This window comes from Lineus longissimus, chromosome 17 (assembly GCF_910592395.1).
Source record: "Lineus longissimus chromosome 17, tnLinLong1.2, whole genome shotgun sequence".
Taxonomy (NCBI): Eukaryota; Metazoa; Nemertea; class Pilidiophora; order Heteronemertea; family Lineidae; genus Lineus; species Lineus longissimus.
The window spans coordinates 11,601,789-11,624,620 of NC_088324.1; the positions used below are offsets into that span (position 1 = coordinate 11,601,789).

A 22,832-nucleotide genomic window follows, 5' to 3' on the forward strand; every position below is an offset into this window, starting at 1 on the left:
GACAATGTCCCATTGTTGACCGACAAGGGATGATTACAATGTTATCTTGATAGCTCTGATGTAGTTAACAGCACATACCAAACCTGCCAGAAAGCAGGATGTGCAGGGACTTGGAGCAAAGAAAAAGAGAAGATATACATCAATATATTGTTTATTTTATCAGACTTTTATGCCACCTGCATGTACTCACATTCTTTCAAGGCTCATTCTTTTATACTATTAATAACATAATTTTGTTTGAGTTAAGGGGCCTGCTCTACTTCAAAAGCAATTCACTTCTATTCATAAGCTTTTATCCTTCCAGTTTCTGGGTTCGAATACACTTTTTTCAAGAAAGGTGTCTATTTCCCTCTTGATCAGTTTCAAAAAAAATTTTCACAATTCAAGACGCATGGTGCCCTTTCCATAGTATCTGCTTCCATGAGATTGATTTTACAGATAATCCAAAATAGACAGATGAACATTCGTCATTAGAATACAGCTGCTTTAGTCTGAGTCTGAATCATCCTTATCTAAATCACCGAATACAGCAGATGGCACAGGCTGCTGACCAATTTGAACTTCTGAAAAATAAATCAAATAAATGTTTGAACTTTTTATAAATTCACTCCAACACATTGAAATAATCACCGGTTTCCACTATATGACTCGGTGAAGCAATATTGAGTGTAAACTCCACAGCACATATTCAATTGCCACAGGTTTATCTTTTGAAAAAAATGTTTCAGGGCCTGCACTGAGACAGTAAAACCTCTCTATCAATGAAACATGAGGACAGGCAATTGTTCTACCTGTATACAGTTAAGTTACTCATTGGCAGAAGGCCCGTTTAAACCAGTGGGTCAATAGTCTCATACTGACCTTCAACCTGCTCATCCTCATCTGTAGAATAATCTGCATCAATGTCGATTTCCTCCGGGTTGTTTGTTTTTGTCATGTCACTCAGTTCTTCATTCGTGGTGGTGCTCCTATAACAATAATCAATAAATGTGAGGAGAACTGATGAAAATGCTGCTCCAAGCCATTTCTAAACACAAAATATTTTTGGCAAATACCCTTGATCTGAATACCAAATCTTTTTGATACAGAACTGGGTGAGGGTAAGACTCTGGGTAGGTCTCTTTGCTTAACGTGCCTCACTCCACCCAGGCGTAGAAGTCAGTCAGAAATGCTTGGAATAGGCACAGATTAAGTAGCTCTGCTTACTTTTAATGAGGGCTGCAAGTACCGTACAACACAAATGAAAATGTAAACATCTAAATGTAAGGATGAAGCAGCTGTTCTCACATACCTGACAAAGAGAATTCCCTTATCGGGTTTGCTTTTTTCTTGTACAGCTTCCTCTGCCAACTGACGAGCACGTTCCTCCAATTTTCGCATCTGGTCATCCTCACCACCAGCTGGGGGCGCTTCACCTTGAGTAAAAGGAAAACATGATAAAACCAAACGCCTGAGGAGAGTACAATCCAGGTAATCTCATGAGAATTGGCCCTGCTAGCACACTTACCATGCAATAGAGATTCACACAAGTCTGTAAATTCTGCAATACATTCACCATGGCAAAGCCAGGGCCATGAGTTCTCTTTTTGGGTTCACCACGAATTCAAACCTGGACCCTATTGCCTGGGAGACCAACAGTGTTACTCACAGTGGCCAATATGAAGACTAGTACTATCACACATTTGAAATTACCCTACCTTGTGTCTCATCTTGTTTCTGGCCCTGCGTAGCGGCTAACATCTGCGATGACATGAAGTTGACCTGTGTGTTGTACGTCGCCATGACACTACGCTTGATTCGTAACATTTCTCGCAGAGTGTCTTCATTTCCGTGTTTCATCTCAAAGTCTTTCCATATGTTCCAGAAGCCTGGATAAACCTAAAATATAAGCAAGATTTTGTTAGAACCAATCTTGATCCACTAAAACACTGGTAAAGTAATTAGGCAAATAGCCCAGAGAAAGAATGCGAGGGTATCTTGAAGGTGCCAGTGCAAGGTGTCAGATCAGACCAGCGCATATACACCAGGACTGCCAAATCAGAAACTTGACATCGCAAAGAGGTGCATTCAAGCTCTGGTAAAAAGAGTGGTCTGGAGGAGGCAACCAAGTTGCATGATTTTATATTACAGCAGACCACAGAAAAAACATGAAGGACAAGAAAAGGCTGAAACCCAGTAAGGACTGGGTGAAATGAGAAAGAGTTCCTCACCCTTGGATCACTAATTTGTGAACAATGAGCATAGACGGCCCGAGCACGATCAATTTCTCCCAGCTTTCGCTCGAGGTCAGCAAAGCGCTGGCACATGTCAACAGTCTGTTCCTCATTCAATGCCTCAATCGCCTTTTCATAGATCGCCCTTGTGTGGGTGACGCCGTAGATTTCCGCCACTCTCTTGATGTAGATGTTGAACATCTGAAAAGACAATGATTTGAAATGACATGTCTCCAAATGACAAACACTGAATTCCTATCCATTCCAGTGAAAGTGTCATTGAGGCTATATATGGTGCCGTGCTAGACATGTAAGTGATCTGTTGAAGAGAAAACATCTCACCTCATATTGCTCCTCTGGGAGCACACCACGTGTCGCCCTATCATAGACCGCCATTGCATGACGAGCCAATCCGTGGTCCTCTTCAAGCTTGGCATAAAGAAGGTAAAGGGTCTTCGCAAATTTGGCCGGACATCCCTCAAGACACTGCTCAAAAAGATCTCGCGCTCGTTCCAGTTTTTTGCCCTCCTGAAAAAAAATGCATTTTGTCAGAAAATCTATCACCTCATCATGCTACATGTAGCAGTAACCGGTAAAACATCTAACTTTTCAACCATTTTACAGAACTAAGATCATGCAAATTCTACATCCTACATTCTACATTAACATCACCATCACAGATCTGTTGATGTTTTAAAAAAATGCTACTTACATATCTCTCGATAAACTTTGTCAAATATGTCGTCCAGATGTCGTAGACATTCGGCCATTTGAACAAGGCAAGGCCTCTTTCATATGCCTGGGGAAAAAAAAGTTTTAAAGTCAGTTCATACATTTGAACTGGGATACATGGTCTGATGGGTTATTGTTGTTATTATTATAAAAACAGGCACCTGCGGCAAGTTTTTTGAGGTTAAAATATCTTACCCTGAATGCCTCCTCGTAGTACTTATTTTCCTCCAAAAACATACCATAGTTGATGATGATTTGAGGTGTGGCTATTTTAAGGTCGATGATTCGATCATAAACTGCTTTACAAGACTGAAATGAGAAAATGATTTTACAATAGAAAATTGCAGCATGGTCGCCAGCAGTGTAAACCACTAGACCACCACGCTCCTCATAACTCACATCTGCAACTCTTTGCATCATACTGCATTGCAAATCATCTCATGTTCTGTGAAAAGAAAAAGTGCCAAGAAGATCTTGGATTAATCGACTCATCCTGAGAAATTCGAAAAAAACGAATGATACTTACTTTGAAAGTGCCAAAGCTCTCCTCTAAATCTGCATACATTGACCAAACTTTCAGGGACTTATGGACCCGCGCTTGCACAGTCTCCGCCTGAAAAAGATCATCAAAGAAAAGACATTAAGTTCTCAAGGAAATAAATGCAGGCAGTTTTGAGTTTACTACCTGTTACTAATAACAATCAGTATTACCAGTACAGAACTTGTTGTATTTCAAACTTGTGGTGTGTAGGACTGTCGGTCTGAGTCGATCAACTCTACTTCTTCTTGAGAGCACGCCATTTCAAGGATATAAACCACCATGTCAAGCTGAGCAACACATCTACCCCGACACAACATCAAAAGCTCAACTGCTGAAGTGGGACATGGTTTTGTTTACCTCATCATGATACGCCACTTTCCTTGGAGGTGGTGCTGTGGCTTTTTGCATCAGCTTTAGCGCTTCTTCATAATTCCTGAAAAAGATATGATTAACATGGTCAATAAATAAATAAATGAATGAATTAAGAGTTTTGGCAACGAAAATTTGTGTTTATACCAGAACCAAAGCTATTCTCTATGGCAATATTTATATTTTTAACGGCTCGCAGGAATGTGTCAAACTTACTCATGCCTAAGTTCCATTTCTGTCCACTCACACCAGACTGACGCCAAGTCATCCACGTGTTTATACGGTACTTTGGTTGCCTTTTCAAATATGATTCGGGCCTAAAATAAAAGAATGAATACGCGTGCATATAAAAATATTTATTGTTTAAGGGAGATCTATGATACAGCAGATAGAGCGCCAGGCTCATAACTAATAGGTTAAAAGAATTCAGGGACTTGGTCATGACTTATTAATACTTACATCTTCTACCTGTCCTGCATCTTCATAAAACTTAGCAAATGCTGTCCAGAGCGTATGTAACTTTCCTGTGGCCAGTTTGGGTTCAACTGTCTGGACTGCTTCAGTGTATGTGTTGATGATCTGAAGGAGAGAATGTTTACAATATCGAGATGGAAAAGAAGCCACACACCTATTATCAAAGTTGCTGTGTCATTGTTTGGGTTTAATGATATATCCAATGCATTGATGAAATACTTTCAACTTTCTCAAACACAAAACATACTTTGATAGTACCGTCAAACACAAAACATACTTTGATAGTACTGTCTTTGGGCACAACTTATAGGCTAGATTTCAGCTCAACAAAATACAAAGGAATATATACCATTTTAGCCATGGGAATCACTTCTGATCTAGAGTGTAAGACCTTACCTCCCTCGCCTTGCCTTCATACAACTTGACTCGTTTATGCCACTCGTGGACATTATGAGGATTTTGTCGAAGTAGCACACTGAAATATATTTAAACTCTTAGCATACACATACAGCACAATGGAATACAGAGGAGAAATTATAGTTTACGACAAGTCTGTCAGTTATTCATTACATTGTAGCTTTGGTTGTGCTGAAAATACTTGTGGCAGGCAACCAGTCTAGGAGAAGGAAAACTCTGATTTAAAACCCTGGGATAGATTAGAACCTTAAAGGGGCAGTTTGCAGGCCCGCTTGTGCCAGACAGAATTGACCCACTACGTTTGGATTTTGAGACCCAGACGTCTTCACAAAAAAAATGATTCGCCTCTCTTGATGAAGTCACGTGATTCTCACCTGTTCAGCAAGAGAGGCCGCCGATCCATCAGATCCTCTAAACGCGCCAATCTCAACTCAAGGTCAAGGTCATCTTCTTCTGATGGTCCCAATTCTGCCGTTGTTTCCATCTTGGCACTGATCATACTTTCTTCGAATTGAGAATATGCGTCGAACACCTGAGTGAAGTCGCGCACTGTGATCACAGTCTGCACGGCCTCTTCATATATGTCCCGAGCCTGAAGGAAAAAAATATTGAGTCCAAATTTTTCATGACGATATGATGTAATTCTCGCGGTTGAATGAGGCTTCAATTTGAATTACCTGCTTGTTTTTGATTCACGATTTCCCAAAAATCAAAGGAACATTTCCAAACATACCTTTTCGAAATGACCACCTCTGGTGAAATAGTCCGCCAATGAGTTCCATAGTAAACCAATCTGATCAGAGTAGCGTTTGATTCCCTGGCGAATAATCGGGTCTACGTGTAACGACTTGACCTTGTCTGGATTCTTTGAGATGAGCTCACACAATTCATTCCAAAGCTGCAAAATCAAGGAATACAAATGTTTGCAAACCAAGAGAGAACTTTGATAAGAATCAAGCAGCCAATGCAACAGGGGCTGGGAGGAAGTCCCGTCTTTAGAAGGCAAATATCACTAAAGTGAGCATTAGGGTTTTGATAACATCTATTTTTCTACACATTCTGCTCCCAGGTACCTCTAAGAATCAAAAGCAATATTGATATCAGTTTGCATTCATCCATATTCTCTAATCCTACCTGGTGCTTCGATTTGCCTTCCTTAGAGACAAAGTCGTCGTCATTTATGATGTCAGCAAGTCTTTGTGCTGCTTCATCAAGGCGGTCACCTGATTTCAGGTAGTCTATGAACGCTTCGGTATTCTCTGGCTGAAGCTGAAAATGCAGGTATGACCTTAGAATGCTTGTGAGAAAACACACAAATGAGCGGGAATCCTAATTGAAAACTGTTTGGATCCAGTTTGTGCTAACCTCCTACTCTCCTGTTTATCACAGCACTTTACTGGGTTTATACTGATGCCTCGTTTTCACACGTAACTTGTAATTTTTCAACTTGTCATCTGTGACATGAAAAATAAACAAGTTATCTCCAAATTTATTTTTACAACATGTACTTCCCCAATTAATATTTAGGGCTAAAGGTCACAATACCTTGAGGTATCTCCTGTAGACTCTGACAGCTGTTTCAGGTAATGGGTACATTTTCACAAACTTGAGATACAGTGGCCAGATTCTGTAATGTTGGGTGATGGGAAGGGCTCGTAGGGCACGATCAAAGGTTCGTCGAGTTCTCGGTATTTTTCCTTGGTCTATCAGGAACTGACAATAGTCCAGCCAGATTCTCGGCATCTGCAACACAGACAGCGGAGTTAAGTAAGTCATTTCGACCAATGATATTTAGTTTTCTGTAGCGATTCTTTTAATTTGAATCTGCTTGTCTGTGCTTTAAGATGATTATTGGAATCCTGGTATCCAAAGTGGCTCTCTGCAGTAAGTAGCAGCAGCTGAGTCAACTGTCCAGGAGGGATAGAGGAAGTCACCTCGTCAAAATTCAAATGCTCTTATTGAACTTGATCGCAACTAATTTAAAAAACATTTAACTCAGAGTACAACTTAACTCAGGTTCATTTCGTGGACATATAGAGAAAATTCTTCATCTCCAATCAATGATTTAGCAAAACAAGAATTTCATAATAATTCTATATCAATTATTCATTCCTGACCTTATGCATGAACACAAATGCTCTTTCAAATGCATTGTTGACGTCCTCATATGATGGGTCAGTGATACAGCGACCTCGGATTTGCTTCCGGCGTAACTTCAAGTAATTATACCATAGTTTGTAACTGGAAGAAAAAGATATCACAATTTTTCACGGATTGAAAAAGGAACTTAAAAATGAGTTAAAGTTGTTGGAGATTCTGACAATTCATGTGTCCTTGGATAGGACCGACTCATCTCAAACATAGGGTGGAACTACCAATGTACCAGTGCAAGCAATTTTACATCTATTACATAACCTACAACACAATAGGTAAATCAGAACTTAAGATAGCTATACCTTCCTGGCAGTTCCTTCAAAGCCCTCTCATATATGAGGTTGACCACTTTGTTTGCGGCACCTTTCTTGAAGTCGATATATCGCAACCAACATTTTACAGAAAAAGGATTTCTCAAGATATCTTCTTCATATGGAAGGTCATCTTCTTCCTGAAGTAAACAGAAATGTATGAGTGGAGAATAATGAATGCAGTGACCGCAAGCTGTATTTGTAGTGGCATTTATCGAATCAATAATGCGTAGGGATATGTGTGTAGGTAAGTGTACAATAAGCTCGTATTACAAATGCCAAAAAATTCACTGAAACCAAGATGGTGGTACAGTCTGATGACTTTGGTACAAGTGCACCGGTCACCAACAGGTACATAACAGTACGTACATTCATGACATTGTACAAGTAGGCCAACATTGTACTGACTCTGACTGCCCATCGAGTACCAAACCTGCACAGCCACAGGCATCTCATATGTTCCCCAATTGATGTACGAAACAACAGGGTGTACAACTGCGATATCTGTCATGCATGCAAGTTTGCTGTCTCAATAGTCATAATAGGGCATATAGATCAGTAGATGAAAGGATCATTCAAATGTACAGGGGTAGGCCCAGCCTATCCCCTATGTACACAAAATGTACAGGGAAGATAGGATGAACATTTTAAAAATCGATTTTCATCAAAAAATACATACGAATATGATATTTTGCTGGTCTCCAGATATTGGCATGGTTGGTAGATATATTCTGCCTTCTGATCAGAATATTTTGATAAGTAATCGAGTCGTTAGAATAGCAAAAATTAGCTTTTTAAAACTTTTACTGGGACGTCGTGTTCGCGATGGGCGCAGACATCTTGTTTGGAGAAGTTCAATTTTCAAAGGGGTGTTGAGTAAACAGTATTAACATCACCCCCTGAATAACTTTTGAATGGAATCAACCACAATTAAAATGTCTCGCGAGAAAATGCGTTTTCGCGCGAAGTCAACAGGAAACCAACAACCGTCACACACAATTTGACATAAATTATTCACAAAGTACCATCTTTGGAGCTGGGTGATTTTTCAAGAAGATTGGTAAATATAATTACTATATCATGAGGTTTTAAATGTTGTATTTTTAGTGTTTTTAATGATTCCTGTACTTTTAGGGAGAAGTCTGAAGTTGACACAGAAAATCCAAAAGGCATCCAAATTTTCTAAGTCTAATGTAGTAATGAGTAATGTATTGTATTATGTTTTCCATTCCTCTGACTGTTAGCATTGCCATTGGGCTGGCTCATACATAAGTCATAGCCATCTCTTCATTTCATTCAGTCCAGCCACCATGCTGCTGTGGCAATGTATGTGATACGGGCAGTTTACATACAATGAATACAATTGTCAATGCCTTTTCCGACAAACAGCGACAGAGACTACGAACGGCCAAAGTAACAAAACAAATCATAAAATGCGCCCACAGAGTCGCAGAACACATCACAGTCAGGAGGCTTAAGCAAACTTTGGACAATGCCACTGTGACTTCTTGTTCCAGGTGAAACTGAAACGCATCTTTGAAATCGTCCTCAAGATTGATGAGGTTATGACGATGTTGCACGTCCTAAAAGTTGCCACAACGCCATTGGACCTTTCCGACAAGAGACGAACCAGGTCCCAAACAAAACAAATTATAAAATGGGCTCACGCAGAACACGTCAGGGTCAGAAGGCACAAAGCCTTAAGCCACTGCGTCCTTTTGTTCCAGGTGAACGCATGACTGGTCTGCACCCAAACAAGAGCTCTCTGCTTTGAAATCGTCGATGAGATGGATGAGGTTGTGACGATGTTGCATGTCCTAAAATTTGCCACAACGCCATAGAACAGTAGGCCTATGGCTTTTGTGCAGAAGCCCTATTATTGATGGATTTGACAAAATTTGTTGCTCTTAAACCATGCAGTCATACTTTAACTGGACCTTTATAGCAGCTTATGGCTTCATAAATTGAATGTCGGTCAGTGGGTAATGATATACTGTCCCATTGTGTACAGATGTTACTACAGGTGTTGCGCTTTTGTTTCCCACTGGCTGATTTTTGAATGTGGTCTTTTGTCTGAAGAATATTTATCATTTCAAACTTGTTCCGAGTGTGCATAACATGCAGGTAGTCAGTGGAGGCAGTCATCCTTCTTCAGAAACCAGTAAGGCAATTCATTTAGTCCTCCAATGTATTTTGCCAGAAAAAGATCTGGAGGCTGGTTTGGGTAGGCCGTCCATGCACAATTGCTGTGCTCTGTCAGATCTCAATACGGTGTCATTCGATTCATTGTCATAAAACAACCATTCCCGGCATTGCTGCTAGAAATAGAATAAAATATCATTCCAGTGAGCAAATTTATAGTGAAGTCTGATTTGTGAGTTAGTCAATATCTTCGGTGTACCAATCTTGGTTTGCAACATTTGCTAAGCAAAATTTTGTGGCTATGTTTATTATTTTTTGAGGAATCTGTTGTGTAACCATGGTAACTTGTGAGACTGAGACTGGGCTAACAGTACATATTTTCGAGAAGCGTTCTGCTGCATGTAGGGCAGTAATGTTTCATGTTCACGTATCATTGGCACATTCTTGTTTTGGGAGGCGAAAATGTGTGTTCCTTTGATTAGTGTTGATTGGAGATGAGAGATTAGAGAATCATGCTAACGCAAACCAGGACCTAGCCTTTGGGTTTAAGTACCTACAGTTTGCGGCACCTCTCCCAGGACCCCCTCCCGTTTTAGAAGGAGAAACAAGACTGTTATGTAAAAAAATTTGTTCTAGAGTGATTATTCTGAGCCCATTCTTCTGTGATCACTCAGATCATTTAGTCCTCATCCTCATGACTTCGATCATTCAAACTGTAATCATTATACATGTAGTTTATGCGCTGTAACTATTGTATTGTTGGTCATTAGTCCCTTATCAGTAATCGTCTAAAGGGCGCCCCCTCTCCCCCCGTAGAAGTCATACAAAACCAGCAATGAGCTTGTCCTTGACTGAATTGATATCACCTCCCCGAGTCCAAGACCTTCGCCTCCTGCTCTCACAGCAGTGTATCGTCTGTTGCTCCTATGGTACCATTCACTCGACTTGTTCACCAAATCCAAGGCAAGAGCCGACATACATCTACTAAATACAATCACACGGGCTATATTTATCTGGATCTTGTCACCATGGTTACTGTATGATGCGATGGTTTAGGCACAGTACGGAGACAGTCTCGGGATGCTGTGGTAACGTATTCTGTATTGGCGGATTTCCCAGTCACCTCGAGACGTTTTCACAAATTGATTTATCAGGCAAAATTGCATTTGAGGTTTATGTGATAGTCTGATATTGTTTTCCATTCGCTGTATTGACCTGTTTCTCTGGCGTTATGGGATTGATGCTTGAGGTGGCTTGGTGCAGACATAGTCTGTCTCATGCGGAGGGTGTGTGATTCTGATACCTCTGATTGGTTTAAAGGATTTACCTCTGGGTCCTTGGAATAAAAAGGTAAACAATCCTTTTCCTTTACATTTGTACTAACTTTAGGGTCAACCATTCATTTCGGTAGACCGATAATTTGGTCCAGTGTATCATGGTCATGACATTGTCATTTACGGTCGACGCCAACATAAGACAACATAATCTTCACTAATCACACTAGACCAGCCCTGAGTTGCAACCAGTACAACCACTTGCTACAGTACAATTGAGGGTAAGAAGTAATAGAATAAAAAGTAACTCTGGTAGACAAAAATTTGGATCAGAAGAGAAAAAACATAACACAGGAGCAAATGCCCTACAATTATTTAAGAATTGTGGACTAGCAGTTCCTTGGGATGTGGTGGTGAAGTTAGGAATGAATCTGCACCTTGCTGTCAAGAAATTGGAGAACGCTGTGAGCATGCATCTTGTTCTTTCCCCTCCGAATTTTACCATCTGTTGCATACAAGTGGTGAATTCTTTCCACATGCAAGTCAAACACAGTCGGTATTCGCTATGTCCCACACGTCTGTTGCCATGGTTACATAAACATCACCAAGAAGCATTACAATGTATCAGGCATGTTATGGATGTTCGATGCCGTTTCTTCTATCTGTGCGACCTACCTCCGTACAAGCTTGCTACATGTGCCACGAGTATAAATTGAGGTCTGATCAGCGATCAAAATAAAAGAAACAAGCTCTTCTCTATCTCGGCTTTGGATTGCGTGGACGTTGGTGAGATTACAAAATACTAGAAAGACTGAGGTATAATTTATAAAATACAGACGAATACTCTCATTGGAGACTTGATAGAATCCATCAACAGTCAATTCCCATTAATAATACATCGATTGATGTGTTTTGAGACAAACTGTCTCTGATTGAGACGCGTCTTTCGAACAATACCATTTTGATCAGAAGCATCGTAATATGTCAATAGTTTATAAGGTCTGACAGGCGTGATTGGCCACCTGAGATGACCCCTTGTCGATCCGGGGGAAGATAAGATCATCCAGCAGTCAATCAGATACAGTTAACTCATCGTCTGACGTCATTGAAGACGTGCGTGACAAAGTGATTGATACTGTCGGTTTCGAGTTTTTTTTCTTGGTGGATATTTCTTTAATATATGGCCTGGAGCTGAAAATATCTGTAGTGTAAACATCCCAATCAGCTTCTCTGAATAGAAACATGTAAAAAATGTAATTAATGCACAGATGCATCTGATAATAAGAACTAGGATAATTAGATTTCATGCAAAAACTGAACTGAATCTCGTCAGAACAGGCAGAAATTCATTAGGTACGAAGCCAAGCACCAAGTGTCATGATGTGTTGGTACCACATTATTGCCATGCTGTTGTTTGGCAAACTTGGAGTTAACCCGTTGTGCCATTCCAATCCAACCCCAAATTGTCTTCTAATCCGACCATCTACCGGGAGTTACCAAATCTTTTTCACTTTCATCTCGACTCGGAACCTGAAAGTCATGAAGGCGTTATTCTATGGGGTTTTGTATTATACATATCATTCAGATCAGGAAGCTTCCAAATCATTTTCACTTTCATTTCAGAAATGTCTCTTACGTTGGTTTTATGCCGTGCATCCTCATTGTAATATTGTCACGATTTTGATGCAGTGGTAGTGATGATACATGTACATAGTGGTGGATACATTGATCATATTGGTGACTATTCAGTGTCGCCAGAAACGGTGAGGCTCATGCCCGAGATTAAACCTGAAAGCACTCTCTGGCTCACCATCAGTCTTCTCTTTTATTTGCAGGTATTTGATGAGTTGTTGGACCTTCACACACCCAGCATTGACATCATGACGTAAGCGACAAGACTCTCGTGATACTTCTTTTAAAAGGTAATATTCTTCTGTCAACTGCCAAGCAAATAACAATGAATATGATTGCCCTATCTCAAGTCAGAATTGTTGATAATGATTGATTGCTGCAGATAGTGGTCTCATGAAGATCCCTAATGATGAGTATTGTCTTACTTTTGCGTGAAACAGTACTGTTCATTAGGGACTTTGAACGACCCTCCCACATAATCATGAATTGTTCTTGGCTTCTTGTAATGCCTGACGGTTACCATGGTCATTGTAGTGCCATGATTGAATGCAACATACTGTCCTGAACAAAGCATGGGAACAAATTAGTGTCTCTACTCAGTGTTCTCGGACATGAAAGCTCCATATTACTCATTTTGGATCAGGGCCATCATGTTCTGAATTTAGAAATGTTGACATGCAAGCTCAGGCAGTCTTTCTGTTTTTGGTGGAACGAAGTTGGCTGTCTGAGAGAGTTCTGCCATAGATGCACTGACTTTCCATCCTTTCTGTTCTTCATTGGAGGAGCAGATGTGCACAGCTCTTTTAATAATCGTTCTCTGTGTTGATTCACTTTCAGGTCAGCGCCACACGATGGAAGGCAGTTGTATGGAACTAGCCTTGGAAGGAGAGCGGCTTTGCAAGGCGGGCGACTGCCGCCGAGGTGTACAGTTCTTCGAAGCAGCCGTACAGGTGGGCACAGACGACCTCAAGACACTCAGCGCCATTTATAGCCAGCTGGGAAATGCATACTTTTATCTCCAGGAATATGCAAAAGCTTTGGAGTTTCATAAACACGATTTAAACTTAGCCAGGTAAGTTGAGGTGAACAATGAACAGATATACTATCCTCCTCCAATGCAGTGCCTTCCTCGCCTTAATTTCGCATGAATCTCACTTGGATCCCATCCTTAACTGCTCTTGGAAGACTGATCCATACCACCTGTCCCTCTTGAAGTAGCATTGCCATTGGCAAAACGGAGGTAATAGTTCAAGCCTTTCATCAATTCACACTTGCCTTGAAAAGGATCTTGCTCTCGCTGCACTTCCAAGATGAATAACATTGCGGTTTCCTCAGTCATGATTGGAATATGTATCTTTCAGGACTCTCGGTGATAAATTAGGAGAAGCCAAGGCCAGTGGGAACCTCGGGAACACATTCAAAGTTTTAGGGAAGTTTGATGAGGCGATAGCATGTTGCCAGCGCCACCTTGATGTGTCGAGAGAACTGGACGATAAGGTTGGTTGTTTGTGAATAATTCAGGCACTTGACCTATGACATTGCTTGCTGAAAAAAGGCGATCCAGCTCTATCTGTGAGGCAAAATTGATAGTAATTGAAAAAGCAGAGTTTCATGATCAGAAAAGGAACAAGGCAGACCAATTCTATCTTTTCAGTTGCTAAATCATCATAACAACGTTTGTCAATAATGTTTATGTCGAAATCTCCTGTGAAACTGAAGCATTTTCTGAACTCTTCCACATTCTTCGTACGTTTTACAGGTGGGGGAGGCAAGGGCGCTATACAACCTCGGAAATGTTTACCATGCCAAAGGAAAACATGCGGGGCGCAGTGCTCATCAAGACCCGGGGGAATTCCCACCAGAAGTCAAAGACTCATTACAGAAGGCAGCTGAATATTATGAGTAAGTTTGATCAAATCTAATCTTTAGGTTTCATTGTAGTATCGTTGATACGCCAAGTCATGAGGTTACGGTTACACAGAAACAAAGGCAAATGCGATCTGCCCTAGGATTTCTGTGGTATCAGTAGAATGTACATTCTCAAAACCCTTCTATAAAACATGCTACGCTTAGTTTTGCTATCGTCCCCTTTGTTGACAATCAAGGAAAAGTTGCATCAATACCAGACTATTACCATCGTATATGCTGTCATCCTGTTTATACTAGAAATCAGACTTTGTCTTCCCAATATGTAATTGTGTGGGTCTTCATTCCAGAGCCAATTTGGCCATTGTAAAGGAACTTGGAGATCGAGCGGCCCAGGGCCGGGCTTGTGGTAACCTAGGAAACACTCATTACCTCCTTGGGAACTTCAAACAAGCCATTACATACCATGAAGAGGTAAGTGATGGTGGAAACTTTTTGAGTCTTTTTGCTCCCAATTGTGGACACAAATCGAAGAAAAGAATCCAGATATTTGGCATCAGTGTTCATCTATTGACGAATAACCAGAAGGGAAGAGGTAATCAATGTGCTGTGATTTATTCTACTAAAACTAACCTGTTCTCTTGCTTCCAGAGATTAGCCATTGCAAAAGAATTTGGTGATAAAAGTGCTGAACGGCGAGCGTACAGCAATCTTGGTAATGCTCACATATTTCTAGGAGATTTTGAATTAGCAGCAGACCATTACAAGTAAGTACTTCAAAACTATGGACTGTTTCATGAAACATTTATCTCTAAATGCCTTTTCAGATGGGTTCTGAAAAGTTAAACATTTGCCTTGGGGCTGTAATGCTAGTGAATAAGTCCAAACTTTGAATTAAGATTGGTGTTCAAACTCCTATATAATCTTGATTTTCTCTATTTCAGACGTACGTTACAAATTGCCAAACAACTCGGTGATAAAGCGCTCGAGGCTCAAGCGTGCTACAGCCTTGGGAACACATACACATTATTACGAGATTACGACCGTGCGATCGAATATCATACGAGACATTTGATGATCGCCCAGGATCTAAGCGACCGGGTCGGTGAGGGTCGGGCGTGCTGGAGTCTAGGCAATGCTCACACGGCGCTCGGTAATCATGAGAAGGCGTTGTATTATGCCACTCGCCATCTAGATATTTCAAAAGAGGTAGGTTTTTGCATTATTTTTTCTCCATTTCTTCATGACTTTCCCAACTCAAGTGGAACACTTTCACTGTGCCACTACATCTCCCCCTCGCACTCTTAGTCAGGAAAAAAAGCAATCATAAACCTCTGGTTCTCTTTGACCTTTAGATGCAGACATGCCCAAGCAACTCGATATAATTTCTCTATTTTATTTTAGATTGGAGATCATACCGGCCAGGCGACAGCGCAAATGAATCTCGCTGATCTGAGGACTGTCCTAGGAATTCATGCAAGTTCGAAATCTATTGATGAAAATGCTGAAAACATTAGGTATGTCCAAGTCATGTGGTGTGGCATTAAAGCTCATATAAAATGCTTTCAATTCAGCAAGTGACCCTCAATTTCACATCGGTTGTGAATATGTTGCACTCATGGCACCTCCCCTCCCCCACAAGGGCCTTTTTCCTTTATTATTATTCTCTTTCATTTCAGCCTCAATACGACAGACCGTAGCAGTATTGCTTCCACCACTACAGATTCAGATGAAACAGGTAAGTGCCAAACGTCAAGCCTAAAGCTGAACATTTTGAAAAGTTTTGGAAAGGATATTTCCTTATTGTTTGGAATAAAATGTAAAACTTTTTGGTCCACCCTGTGTACATAGTGTACCGACTTGACGTCTGGAAGTTAGACAGATACTATAAAGGTGTCGATAAGGCAATTTCTTCGCACTTGGTAGATCTAGACGATAAATCTATCCAATATCTATTAGCGGGTATTGATTTAACGATGGTGAAGGAAGCTGGGATTGATCGCAGCCCATTAGTGTCCGATCAATATTTGAACACATTTGCGGTATTGCCGGACACTTTTTTGCCAGAGTCATTCTTATGGTCTGTTGCACAGGGAATTTGGGGTTGTATATTATCAGAGTCATGCATGGCTTTGGTACTTAGGATAAAAACAATAATATCCATTTATGTGTAACACACAGCTGCAGTCATTCAAAAGTTCTAATCATGGATTCTGTACTGAACTTGGAAACTGCTAACCGCCAAAGTTATTTTTGCATGGAAGGCGTAGATTCAAAAGAGTTCAACTTTGAGTTTTCTCCATTAGTAATTGCATCATATCAAACCATGGCCAAAATTTGTTATTTCAGGTCTGAAAATCCCGCGTGCACGGCGGCGGAGTATGGAAAATATGGAATTGATGAGTCTGACACCTGACAAGGTTAGTGCCGCTTACGAAATTTGTGTCTGGTTTCTCGTTTGAGGGGTTAAAATGATGGTCAATTAGTTAGGAATGCTTATGTGCCTTATCTATCTGGGTCTATTACCATTTGCTAACTTGTTTGTAATTGAGTAAATGTAAACAAAATATTGAACCAATTAGTCATTTATATCAAGATAATTGGTTTATTGCTGGTCAGATGATTGGGGTCTTCCTGGGAAAGTCTAGGCCAAAGAAATTATTGTTTCTTATCAGCTCACATAAAAAAAGCAATGGTTTAATCTTTTTTCTCAAAAATATCAAGAGTAAAAACCATAAACAATCAAAATCCACTGAGCCCAAAGCATCCTGAAGAATCTGACAATCAAAGTATCAGAGTAGTTTTGTCATTACCATATATGACAATAAACAACCAATTCATCTGTATCGACCTAATTTTACCCTGGGTACTTGGAACTTCAATTGACGACATTGTATTGGTCTCAGAGTGCGGCTTGGATCTCTGAATCATGCACCTACTCCAGGATTTCCGATATAAATTTGGACATCGTGGATATTTCGATTGATAGGTATTGGTTATTTTTTCTCATTCAGTTGTTGGGGCTCTCTTCTCTGATACAAACCTCGTATTCGCTTGACTTAGCTATGACATATTGCTTTTTGCGTGAGCACACAGCTTTTCGATTTAAACCCTCTGTGGTCAGTACATTCATTGTTGAAATGATGTTTCATGTCCAGCAGAGAGTTTTATAAAGCTTGGATAATGAGATAGGTCTAAATAGATGTTGTTTTGAATGTTGACACAATCATCTCCAACCAAAATCCCAGGATTTTCTTTCGAAATTTCAAACCTGGAGGGGTATTTTACAGGTATCAGTGTATTCCAATGAAACTTTGGACTCACATTTTATCTTAATTTCTCACATTTCCAGCTTGAACAACAAGAGAAAGCGAAGGGCGCGAACGGTGCCAGGCCAAAGGTCAGAGTTCAAAAGGCAGCGACAGTATCGTCTGATCTGAGCGGGTCAGGATTACACAAATACCCGTTACAACGACAGCGGCCGGTATCAACGTCAGACATGCCCATTCTAACAGCACAGGCAACAAAGGTTAGTTCTCACCAATCATTATCAGCAATCAGTGCAACAACCTCCCTGCCTCATCTCACGCAGACAGTGGGGATCGTAACAGGTGACCTCATGGCCGCTAGGTCATAGAACCGAGCAGGGTTCTTACACCATAGGTCCTTGAAGCTTTAATTTAGTTTAATGGAGTTAACAATTATATCACAATGTCGCAATTTCAGAAAGTGAACCCGGATGAAGATGGATTCTTTGAATTGATCACCAAGTTCCAGAGCAGACGCATGGAGGATCAGCGATGTTCAATGCGATTGTTACAACACCAGAACTCAGTTGGCAACTCAGTCGGTCTCCCAAAACCTGCTCCCAAACCAGAAGTAGGAAAAGGTATGGCCTCAAACTACTAGGGCAATTTCTGTGTTCTCCTCTTTGTATCAGTTAGTCCATCAGTTGTAAGCATTGGAACAACCTGTCTGTCGATGGTGAATGAAGAATGAGGACAATTTGAAGTCATTCTATGTGATATACCTGTCCATTTTCAGCCACAACCAAACATAAAGAAGAGTTCCTCGACATGGTGGCCGGCCTCCAGAGTCAGAGAATGAACGACCAGCGAGCAAATCTGCCACAGTTCCCGGGGCTCCATCAAAGCCAGGCTGTCAGGGAATTATTACAGAAACAGGGAACAATACCCGATGACTCCTTCTTTGAGATGCTGATGCGGTGTCAGGTACATCTGAAAAAAAATAATTTGATCCAAATCTGTTTTCATTTATGACTCTTCAGCCCGAATTTGGTATGATGTTATCATCATCTGCTGGTAAGGCAACGGCTAACATGTTTTTACTCCAAGTGGACAAGTCTGGTCTAATGACAAAATGATACTTATGTTGTTATTGACGTCACAACTATCATTTTTGATTTCCACTTTCAGGGATCAAGAATAGAAGAACAACGTAGTGCCTTGCCCCCGGAGAATAAAAAGATGGCGCCGACCGTTCCCGACGAGGATTTCTTTAGTTTAATTCAACGCGTCCAATCAAGTCGCTTGGAAGAACAACGGACTGAGTTGCCGCTGAACGCGCCAAAAAACCTTAAGGCAAAACCAGGCAGTAGTCGGAAGAAAAAGAAATGATTACTGCATTAGTTTTAGGCTTATTTTATTCTTAGGAAATTCTCAAAACAACATTCAAAAATGGCAATTTAGAGGGATGCCTTCAAAAATTTTATAAAAATGTTCCCCTCTTCACCAAAATTGTGAGGTGTTTTTTAGTCAGATTTGAGTATTTTGTGCAAAAAAAGCTGAAGATGCCAATACGATGTGATATCAAAAGGGCTTAAAAAAACATAAACATCTGGTTAAAATTTTTTTACTTTCCCCTCGAAATTGTTGTTTTTGATCAGAAGTTGGGAGATTGTCGCTCTCGTTCATGTTATCTAGATTCGCATCTTCCAATCATATAGTTCATCTTCGAGGACCGCAGATAGGTGGATCATAAGCTGTAGGATTTCTGCTGAATTTTTTTTGGGCTGGGAGGGTAAAATTTTGTCTGAGCCCACGTTGAATTTCAAGTGAGGTATTTTTCCTAACAGTTTATGATGAGAGGTTGAAAAAAAGTTATCAAATCGTAACATATAAAGCTCTTTGCAATCATGAATGTAATTTGAAAAACTGGCAAATATTGTTGTTATGGAGATAGGAAGAACAAAAGTGCATTTTACGTTCTGTGATAAAAAATTCGAAATCTATGTGGACTCTTCCACCAATTAATCCAAAGTTTTCGAAGGTTGAACTGCGCATTTTTGGAATAAGTTAGTTTTAATCTGTCATCATGTTATAGTTACTATTTTTACAAAATGAAGGAAATCATAAAAATGGAGGATACGAAATATATAATTGAGAGAAGGTCAAACTTTATGATCAGAAACTTGTGGATAACGCCTAAGTTTGATCTTCCAGTGGATATGTTTGGTCAGTAAGGCCAGCAGTAAATGCAGTCTCTGGCATACAGGATTTAACGGCAGTGACGTGAATTCTGGAAGAGTTGCCTGTAGAAACCAGGTGGATAGTCCTTGACCTTCGACTTCTAATGTCATGATTGAGGAATTGGGATTATGTGTTGTGACCTTTGAACCTTGCATGCATATTCAAATGGAAATATATTTTGAATAACCCTGCAGTGAAATTTCTGGATCGTGTTGACGTTTAGGAATCCTAGAAGTTTCACATTTTATCATTTACTTTCTGTTTTAGCATTTAGCCAAAGTTACACTCTAGTCCTGTGAACTTTCAGCAGCAATTAAACATTAGAGTGAAAGGGATGTGTTGAGGAGAAATAAACTGTCCTCATTTGACACAAAAAACTGTTGGATTTAATGATGCTGCAAATTTAGAAGATTGTGGTGTGAAACCGTGATTATGCCTGGCTAAGGATCTGAAATGACCTTTACCTCATCTATAACCAACCTGTGTTCAGTTATTTGACCAGTCAGACCAATTCCTAATTCAGTACAGCCATTTTTTCATTCAGTCTGGGAACTTGGCAATCTATTGTCAACTTGTCGAGTTGTTGCAGTAAAAAAAAATTTATCAAATGTTATACGTGATGATATTTATTTAGAAATACATATAAAAACTTTGGTGGGAAAAAAAATAGGAAAAATATTATTAGGGCGTCGGTCCTTTTCATCTCTGTGTGTACATTTGTTAGTTATTTTTATCTTCCAGAAAGAAATTGTAAATTTTGTACATAGGACTCTTAAAAATCATTTGCTCATGGTTGCAAAGCAACGTGATTTTAATCATTAATTGTTGTGAGAAATTGTTTATATGCTGGTCAGGTTGAAGGTTTTTCCAAAAAAAGGATGCAATAATTCATGAAAAGGTTTTGATAATTGTATTGACTGCCTTGATTGTTTATTGTTTGCTATGTAAAGTTGTGGATTTTTTTTGTTTGATGCAGGATGCAGTTGCAGTGGTGTCTCCTGTATGTATTCTGCAACAATTCATGAACTTCCTTAAGCAAGAATTCGGGACGTCTGCTCAGGTTTCAATTGACACCTGTCACAAGCACATGTATTTAGATTATGGAAAATGGCGATTGGCGAATCTATAAATTTATTAAGAATACAAAACAGAAGATTAATTAGTGAAAACCTTCCACTTGACCAGTGACTTAGTCTTATAAACAAATCGAGGTCTTTCAATTTCATCATTGTTGGAATTGTGTGTTTTCATAAAAAAATCCACATATACTTCAGTCATGTTGTACATTGTCAGTTATCATGTTATCCCAACCTTTGCCCAAGGGACTTTCATGGTATGTATCTGGACTGTTGCATGGTTAAGAATACACAGTGAAAAACCCTTGGGTACAAGATTGCTCTTGTTTGTACTTCAGTCACGATTGTCATGTCAGTTTTTGACTCCGTCTCGCAAATGAAGAAAATATTGTTGTTGTTTTTCAAAGTCAGTCATTGTGCTTGTGCCTCATCAAAATGAAGATGGCTCTATTGGGAAAACCCACACTTTATCATACTGGATAACAGTGAAAACGAAAGCTATTATAATTGCGGGAAACAGGACATGAAATCCCACACAATGATAATTATGGGTAACAGATGTTATGGTGAGTTATTTCTCCATGTACTGGTCATATTTTACTCGTGAAATTTGGCTGGTGGACCTTTTATCCTACTAGGTCCAGAGAGCCCTGTGGCTGACTTTGAAAATATGTTTTGAAATCCCAATTGGGATATCTGTCCATCGAGTCACTTGTTTTAGAAGTGGAATTTTAATCGTAAAAAAACATAGGCTTTGAAAACATATTACTGAAAGGATGTAATTGTTTTTAGACTATTTTTATTCAAGATGAAATTGTATATTTTTCATCTAATGTTGAGAGAAAAGATCATAATTAAAATGTATTTTGCTGGGATACAGACCGTACTCTTTTCAATTGAATAGTGGATGCATAAGATATATGACAGACTATGCTGAATATAATTAAGGGACCAATGGACAAATGAAAATAATGATTTTGTGAATAAATAATTGCAAGCCCTTTCCCATTTATAACATTTACATTGTCTATTGCCTAATTGGAAATTAATGATGCTGGATGTGGCAATTAAGCCCCTTCCTGAGCTAAGGAATGCGTCTTTGCCATGGTCCTATACCAGTGAGGTGTATATTGGGAAGAAGGAACATTCGAATACTCACCACCTCCCCCTTTCTAACAGTAATGTGGCCCAAGACCTCTTCTTAGATATCTTGTAAAATTTCATGCCATTCACCCCTGCCGCTCCCAATTCAAGTTCCACTATTTGATTGAGCATGTTGAGTGCAGTGTGTTCTGATTTGCATAATAAGTATCCAAGTGTCAGTTTTGGCTTCAGTTTGATCTTGCATCTGTGTTGTTAGGTTTTGGGCTTCTGTTGGGCCCAGACCAGCTGATTTCAACCAACAAAATATTTATCAAAAATGAGTTAGAAATGCTTTGCTTGTTACAGTAAGTGCTATAAAATGTGTTTTGAATAAAGTAAGCTTACCAGGGCAGGAATCTTCCAATTAATCACTATCACTGGAATCCTAATGCTGGCTCCTGATAGTAGCCAAATTCCCCCTAAGTTCCATTTAAGTAAAATGATTTTAGATTAGTTTCTGTCGCTCTGATTAAGTATTGGAAAGTTTATTGATAAATTTTATTATTTAAATCATGTAAGTCTATGAATAGCATAAGTATTTTGAATGAATTCCACACCTTGTATAAAGACATAGAAGAACCAGTGCATTTTAATGTAGAGTATTCATTGTAAATAGAGACTTATTCCTTATGCTAATAAAATGTAAATATACACAAAATTTGCCATCTCTGTTTTACTATTTTCATCAGTGGAAGTATGTTGAGAGGTATCTTACCTCTTTCCTTCAAAGTTACTGTATTTCTTGCTACTAGAAGTTTCATTTATCAAGGGAAGTAGGCTACTACTCGAGGTATTTGAGCCCTTTCCTTCGAGTTAACTGTCATTTCATATCAACTTGATGTAATCAAGAACATTTGTTGGATGACAGTCTCTAGATTCAGTGATGAAACAACCAAGGTTCATCAGGTCAGAACCTATAACTCTTCCATCTGGTTATAAATTCAGTGTCTCTGGTCGAAACTGTCCTCAAACATTGAAGGTGATGACATTCCCTAAATT

At 39.6% G+C, this 22,832-nt stretch overlaps 2 protein-coding genes across 2 annotated transcripts; one reads left to right on the top strand and one right to left on the bottom strand.

The window, feature by feature from the left end:
* Positions 1–155: 155 nt before the first annotated feature.
* LOC135501219 (pre-mRNA-splicing factor SYF1-like) lies at positions 156–8,040 on the bottom strand. Its single transcript, XM_064793168.1, has 20 exons — positions 7,891–8,040; positions 7,203–7,351; positions 6,864–6,987; positions 6,292–6,489; positions 5,881–6,015; positions 5,480–5,644; positions 5,121–5,338; positions 4,726–4,804; positions 4,315–4,434; positions 4,072–4,172; positions 3,844–3,919; positions 3,472–3,558; positions 3,141–3,254; positions 2,926–3,012; positions 2,556–2,741; positions 2,211–2,414; positions 1,698–1,878; positions 1,292–1,415; positions 862–968; positions 156–563 (listed from the first exon to the last, which is right to left on the bottom strand). The coding sequence occupies exons 1-20, from the start codon at positions 7,924–7,926 to the stop codon at positions 487–489; spliced, it is 2,568 nt and encodes an 855-aa protein (XP_064649238.1). The 5' UTR covers positions 7,927–8,040; the 3' UTR covers positions 156–486.
* Positions 8,041–8,178: 138 nt separating this feature from the next.
* LOC135501271 (G-protein-signaling modulator 2-like) lies at positions 8,179–22,491 on the top strand. The gene is made up of 15 exons (XM_064793300.1): positions 8,179–8,271; positions 12,463–12,549; positions 13,097–13,331; positions 13,621–13,756; positions 14,019–14,161; positions 14,476–14,599; positions 14,777–14,892; positions 15,070–15,334; positions 15,530–15,642; positions 15,805–15,863; positions 16,475–16,545; positions 17,478–17,654; positions 17,852–18,014; positions 18,170–18,357; positions 18,562–22,491. The coding sequence occupies exons 3-15, from the start codon at positions 13,111–13,113 to the stop codon at positions 18,760–18,762; spliced, it is 1,977 nt and encodes a 658-aa protein (XP_064649370.1). The 5' UTR covers positions 8,179–8,271; positions 12,463–12,549; positions 13,097–13,110; the 3' UTR covers positions 18,763–22,491.
* The last annotated feature ends 341 nt before the right edge of the window (positions 22,492–22,832 follow it).

What these genes read in the sequence shown, in the direction of transcription:
- LOC135501219 (XM_064793168.1), bottom strand. Translation starts at nt 7,926, where the DNA reads ATGCCAATATCTGGAGACCAGCAAAATATCATATTC. An exon ending in AAGGCAAATCGAAGCACCAG is followed by an intron (nt 5,645 to 5,880) that starts GTAGGATTAGAG and finishes TTGATTTTGCAG; the next exon opens with CTTTGGAATGAATTGTGTGA. An exon ending in GAAACAAGATGAGACACAAG is followed by an intron (nt 1,416 to 1,697) that starts GTAGGGTAATTT and finishes CTTTTACTCAAG; the next exon opens with GTGAAGCGCCCCCAGCTGGT.
- LOC135501271 (XM_064793300.1), top strand. Translation starts at nt 13,111, where the DNA reads ATGGAAGGCAGTTGTATGGAACTAGCCTTGGAAGGAGAGCGGCTTTGC. An exon ending in TTAGCAGCAGACCATTACAA is followed by an intron (nt 14,893 to 15,069) that starts GTAAGTACTTCA and finishes TCTCTATTTCAG; the next exon opens with ACGTACGTTACAAATTGCCA. An exon ending in TACAGATTCAGATGAAACAG is followed by an intron (nt 15,864 to 16,474) that starts GTAAGTGCCAAA and finishes TTGTTATTTCAG; the next exon opens with GTCTGAAAATCCCGCGTGCA.